The 6,117-nt window shown below is 52.7% G+C and overlaps 1 protein-coding gene across 1 annotated transcript in view; it reads right to left on the bottom strand.

Annotated features, from left to right (window-relative positions):
- Nucleotides 1-891: 891 nt before the first annotated feature.
- ANKS1A (ankyrin repeat and sterile alpha motif domain containing 1A) overlaps nt 892-6,117 on the bottom strand; it is a 276,183-nt gene continuing 270,957 nt past the window's right edge. The window contains exons 19-25 of the mRNA XM_042780753.1: nt 5,534-5,659; nt 5,123-5,194; nt 4,856-4,942; nt 3,864-4,001; nt 1,984-2,154; nt 1,582-1,680; nt 892-1,008 (exon numbers count right to left, since the gene is read on the bottom strand). Coding sequence (XP_042636687.1) covers nt 892-1,008; nt 1,582-1,680; nt 1,984-2,154; nt 3,864-4,001; nt 4,856-4,942; nt 5,123-5,194; nt 5,534-5,659 — 810 coding nt within the window. The remainder of the gene's footprint in view (nt 1,009-1,581; nt 1,681-1,983; nt 2,155-3,863; nt 4,002-4,855; nt 4,943-5,122; nt 5,195-5,533; nt 5,660-6,117) is intronic.

Here is a 6,117-nt window from a genome sequence, read left to right as displayed (position 1 = left end):
GTGCTGGAAGGAGGTGCACCATGTGTATATGGCACAGGCCTCATGCTTCCTCCTTGGTGAGCCAGACTCCAGAGTTAGGCTCAAGGCTTCCAAATCTTGTGACTCAATGATGGAGACATGAGGGACCAGACATATGCCATCCCATTTCCTGAAGTGGAAGATCTATCAGAACCAAGCAATCTGCTGAGTGGAGCAAGCCTATGGATGTTCAGCTGCTCAGATCCCCATTCTTTGTAGGCAGGCATGTGCCCAAGGGCCAGGCACATACCTTGGATCCTCACAAGCCACATCACTGGACCCAGGGCCTCACAGGGGTCTGATCATGAAGGAGACCAGCACCTTAGAGCAAAGAGGGGCAGGGCTGCAGCCAGCTGTGAGCAGGATGCAAAGGGGTTCTGGCACTGGGTGGTCACAGTGGTTGGTTATGTCAAGAAAGGTGAAAACAGACAGCTCTTGGCAGCTGCACCCAGCTGTGGCTCAATATAGAAGCACAGGAAGAGGGGAGCCGACGGACAGGGCTCGGTGGGAGTCATTCCTGGTGCTGTTTGGATTCTGCTCGAAGGCTGCCCTACCCCCTCAGGATTCACAGTGGCAGCCTGCAGAGGCTTCTTGGGTACAGCAGAACCCCATAGCCCTCTTGGTCCCCACCTCAAAGGCAACTCAGCCCGCACAAGCTGTCCTTAGCCCAAGGAGGAGAATTCACAGTGTTCGGTGGTATTAGGTACGAGAGCTGTTAGTATACAGTGTCTAGAACTGCTGCTCTGGAGGAGAGCAGGCCCCAGTAGGTGGGGCGGCCTTGGTGTCAGCAGCTGGCAGGAGAGAGTTGAGAACAGCAGAAAGATCAGATGGCAAAGGCACAGTGAGACTAGTGGAGACAGGGAGTGGGTTGTTTTAGAAGATAGTGGTCTCATACTTGGTGCTGAGGCTCCGCTTAGAGTCTGGTTTTGGGTCCATCATCCAGGAGACACCAGCATGAGATTGGTCATCTGCCATATCAGGTGGTTCCAGCTGCTGAAAGAAACAGGGCAGTGTTAGAGAGGGAGTTCTGCTCCAGGGCCACGAGTCAAGCAGGGCCCAGCATGCCCCTCCACCCCCTGCTCAGGCCATTGGCAGGTAGCGCTTAGTTTCTTCAGCCAGAGAGTCTTCCCACGAGGTGAAGGGGGTGTCATCCTCCCTGGAGCACCATGGAGGGGCCCCACCAGGGACAACTTCTCCCAGGAATTTCTTGAAACTGCTCAGTTAAAAGAGTAGCTGCTCTACTTGAGCATCCCGCTGCATAAGCCCCAACCTGTTCATGGTAGGGAGGGATGGGAAATGGGGTTTATAAGCTCCAAGCCTCAAGTCCCTCTGGCAGGACCAGTGTGCCCACCCTGAGGCAAGACCACAGCCGTCATCTGAGACCTCTAGAGGATACACAGCAGAAAAACAGAGAGCTAAAGCACAAACAGGGATAGGCCAGAGGGGGTCTCAGGGAAGAAGACAAGAACACTACGCAGGGCAGAGAGGGAGAGGCCACTCGAGTCAGAGAGCTCACGGTCACTTCAGGGAGACTGACACACAGACAGCAGGAGGTGTAAAGACCTGGACTCCAGAACTAACAGACGGCAGCGGTAGGTAAGAAGGACGATGGGTGGTGCAGGTGTGACAGTGACAACAGCGACTATCGGGGGGCAGCGGCACCTAGGGTGCAGAGCAAAGCAGACACAGACATGGGTGATGTTATGGGGGCTTGCCTGCGAGTCATGCTCTCTGCAGCCCCACAATAGCCTGGCCCTGGACTGAGCCCAGCAAGGGAGAACAGGAAAACCACCTCACGTTTAAGGGGCTGCTGCCTTCCCAGGACAAGGGCGTTGGCGGTGGTAACTAATTACTAGGGCTGCTCCCGATGGGCCAGCTGTCTGCAAGTGTGAAGAGACCTTCCTCATACTCAGTTCCACCCCAAGCCCTCAAACCCCAGGGCCAGGGAAGATGGAGCTCACGTACTGCTGACTTTCTCATGCCGATCCGAGGCTTAGGCACCGGTTTGGAAGATTTTGTTTCAATCATCTCAGCTGCAGATGCCCCCATCGGCTTGGACTTCTGGGCCTGCAAGGCCAGCTGATAGGCCACCTCAAAGGCCTGGCCCAATGTCAGGATGATCTCGTATGTCAGATTCTGGGAGGAAACAAAGCACAAATCTAGGAGATGGGCTTTGGGAGCTGCTTTGTCTTTTCTGTAACTCCTGCCTTGTCCCCACACCCTCCCCTAGAGCACAGGCATGGGCAGCACCTGGGCAGATAACAGGAGTAAGTGCAGTCGATTCTGCTGGGACACTTGTTTGAAAGCACAGGTTTGTTTCCACATGGTCAATAAATCGAGGAACACTGTGAGTGTGGCACAGCTCATGTTTCCTCATGCTTGATTTGACAAACACCAGGGGAATGCAGAAACTATACCCTCAAGCCCCTAGGAAATATGACACACATCGCAGAGGGCTGTGAACAACACCCATGGCACCTGGTTGGATTTCAGACTCCTTCTACCCCTTCACAATGGCTCACAAGCTGCAGCCCTTCCAGCAGCCTTCCTTCCCTCTAACTTTTCCCGCTGTCCTGTCAGTCTATTTTGTATTTTCTTTTCTTTCCCTATTCTCTTCCTGTCACACACACAGCGGTGGCTGAGGTAAGTATGTATAGGTGACCATGTTCATAAGCAAACATCAGTTCTTCTCTAGATAATGTATCATTTACTGTATTACTTGTGTAATTCCTAACCATTTAACATGATTAAATGACGCTACTTTTTAAAAATTAGGCTCTTAGGTTCTTTTAAATGTGTCACTGACAAAGTTTCTTGAGTGCTGTGCCCATAACCTCATTTCCTCATAAACCCTCGGGTTGTTATTGTGTGATTTTGCACAGCATGGTGATTTTTAGGAACATGTGATGTAGCAGAATTGACGATACGGGGAATATGTCAGCTCTGGGTAAGTTAGTGGCCATGGACTACAAACTCTGTGTGGACCACCCCACTGCATCTTTAGAACCACCCCAGGAGGTGGGTTATATTAGAGTCCCCCTTTTACAGATGAGGAAACAGGGAGGTGAAGTTTCCACAATCACATAGTTACCGACTGGCAGAGGCAGGACTCTGATGTCAGGGCCTGGGCCCTACCCACCTCATTGGGCCCAGAGCACACACTGAGGTCTGGGGTATACAAGGTCCCACAGCTGTGGAGAGTACCCAGAGCTGAGTTCCAGAAGCCAGAGAGTTTCTAGAAATAGCTACTTCCCCTAAGAGCAGCAGGGTCCTGGACAAAACTCCTGTGGTGAAGAGATAAGCTCTAGGTCATCATCAGGCCTTGTCTCAGGGCCCTTTTTGTGGGCATTGTGTGTGAAGATGAGCTCCCTCAGCCCATGGCATCCAGAATGTAGCTTGAATAGAAATCTGAGGGAAGACAACTTACTCCAAGGAGGGCACTGCAGCTCCCAGGAGGGAAGCAGAGGCATCTGAGAAGACTACCCAGCTGAAGGTCAGGGAACTGGAGCAGCAGGAAGCCTGGGGGAGACAGGTCCTGCCTGAACTAGGAAATGCACAGCTACGAACTGGAAAACCTTCTGTCACTAGAACCCTAGGCAAGCTAATTCCTCCTCTCTGTGCTTTAGTCCCATCAGTTTATAAGGGGGAATTGGACTAGATGATGCTGAGGTTTCACTGCCAAGTGCCAACCAGGTGCCAGGTCAGCTCTGCAATGAGGTCATCCTGGATGCAGGGGCTGTGCTATCCCAATCAGGACAGACACCTCCCAGGGCTTGCAGACTCTGCTGCTTCCTCTTTTCAGAGAAGGGGTCCAGAGCCCAGCCCAGCCGTAGGACTCCACCCACCACATCCACCGTGCTGAAAACATGGCAATAGTGGTGACTGGTCTGCAGATCCTTGGTAATGTAGGCAAAGGTACAGAGGTCCTCTGGGTCCTGGGCTGCACAGGAAATGTTCCGGATCTCATGTTCTGCAATGACATTCTGCAAGGAAAAGCAATGTCCTGGAATTTTTTTGGCTCCTGGTCTCCCGCAGGCCTCCCTCTGATACCACCTGCTTAAGTCTTTCACTATGACCACCTTTCTGTGTCCCCACCTATATCAGTAAACCGAACACCATCACCTTTCCCCATTTTTCTTGATGGAGTACAGGCAGGGGCAATGACAACACTGCTTGATTTAGATTTGGGGTCTCCGCTCTTGACCACGGTAAGCTTGCTCTCTCTAGGCTCCTCCACCTTCCAGGACAGGGAACATGGGAGGGGTCTCAGGAGGGGGGATGACAGTGGAGTATGTGAGGGAATCCTCTATTTACTAAGGGAACTGTGCCCTTAAAGGCCTTTGTGCAGGTCAATGAACCCAGCAAGCCAATGCTGAGGAAGATGAGTGGCAGCTGGACACTAGGGTGGGGATGGGGGCAGGAGGCAGGGATCCAGGGATATGGATATTTGAGCAGATCAGAGGCAAGTACCTGGGCTAGGTGGTAAGAATGGAGAGTAATAAAAGGGCTAGAGACGTTCTGAGAGCTCTGGTAGTATAGTGCCTAAGACATCTGACTGCTACCCGGAAGGTTGGTGGTTCAAACCCACCAGCCACTCCTCGGAAGGAAGACTGGGCAATCTACTTCCATAGAGATACCTCCTTGGAAACCCAAGGAGGGGCTGCTATGAGTCAGAAGCAACTCAACGGAAGTGAGTTTTTTTTTTTTAAGAGACTTTCTGAGGGAAGACACCCACCTGGTTAGAGATGAGGGCATCAGGGTCACTTGCCCTGGAGCCCCTTAGGTCTGATAGGGAGATGGGTCCCACTTTCCCCAACAATCCTTGTAAGAAACACACCTTATTAGAGGCATCGATGAACTTGACACCTTTGTATGTGATGGACAGGATGATGGTGGGAATCTTCTTCATGTGCTCTGTGGATTTCTAGGAAACAAGGAGTGACCCTGTGAATGCCCCTTGTAAGGTTAAAGCCCACTTGGGATTCCACAGCCCCAGCCCCGCATCACCCTTACACAGAGGGCTGTAGCTGGTGCTCTCAGATGCTGCCATCCATCCTAGCCGGCCCCCCTCCCAACCCCCTCCATACACCCACGGACAACCTACCCGCATCTTGGCACAGGCATCTTGTGTGGATTCTGTCCCACGCAGATCTTTGATCAGCATAGAGCCCAGATACTACGGGAGTGAGCAGTGGCTGGGGTTAGGATCCCTGCACTGTCATGTGGGGGTGGCCCACCAACCCAGGACCATCCACAATTAGCCACCTCTCCTGATAGTATTCCTTTCTCCTGACCTGACTGGGGAGACCCTCCTCTTTCTTCTAGTCCTACCCATAGTCCTCCACCCTTTCCCCTTAACTGCTGGGAGAGTGTGAGGAGTAGAGAACGGAACAAGAGCCCTGGGCCTGGTGTGGTGGACAGAGAGCTGACTGGGTCTCCAGGCTGCAGGGAGCACAGCCAGGAAGGGGCTGGAAGCAGGGAGGCTGGCCATGCTGGGAGGGCAGGAGCAACTCACATTGGCTTCATAACCACAGGAGTCGAAGATGAGTTTCTCTGGCTGGTGTTGCCAACTCTGCACAGTGGCGTAGGGGGCAGCTAGGCTCGGGGGGCGGAGGGTCAGCTTGGCCTCATGGTGCTCCTCCTGTAGAACACATGGATCAGAGCTGATCACCCTCTGCAGAGAGGCTCATGGGGCAAAGCAGCCAGTGCCCTTGAGGAGTGCAAGGGCTGGGGTGGGGAAGGCAAGGAAGCAGGTAAGTAGTTCAAATACAATAGAAGTGCTGCCTATGCTAGAGAAAAGGACAGCAGCTACTGAGTGGAGAAGGAGGGACCAACCCCCCAAGAGGAGGGCTCTGTCATGAAGGTCAGCAGGAAAAGTGGTGTCAGATGAGTTTAAGGGAGGTGGGGAAATGAACCCATCCAGAGAGGGGAAATGAGCAGAGGGAGTGTGTGTGTTGGGGGGAAGCACAGGCTGGTGGATGCTGCTCAAGCATTAAGAATGAAGGGGGACATTCCTCAACATAATAAAAGGCATTTATGCAAAACCAACAGCCAATATTACCCTCAATGGAGAGAGACTGAAACCATTCCTCTTGAGAA

Source organism: Orycteropus afer, unplaced genomic scaffold (assembly GCF_000298275.1).
Source record: "Orycteropus afer afer isolate SDZICR_OR568_19922 unplaced genomic scaffold, OryAfe1.0 scaffold00059, whole genome shotgun sequence".
Classification (NCBI taxonomy): domain Eukaryota; kingdom Metazoa; phylum Chordata; class Mammalia; order Tubulidentata; family Orycteropodidae; genus Orycteropus; species Orycteropus afer.
This window is presented reverse-complemented; position numbering and strand designations above follow the sequence as displayed.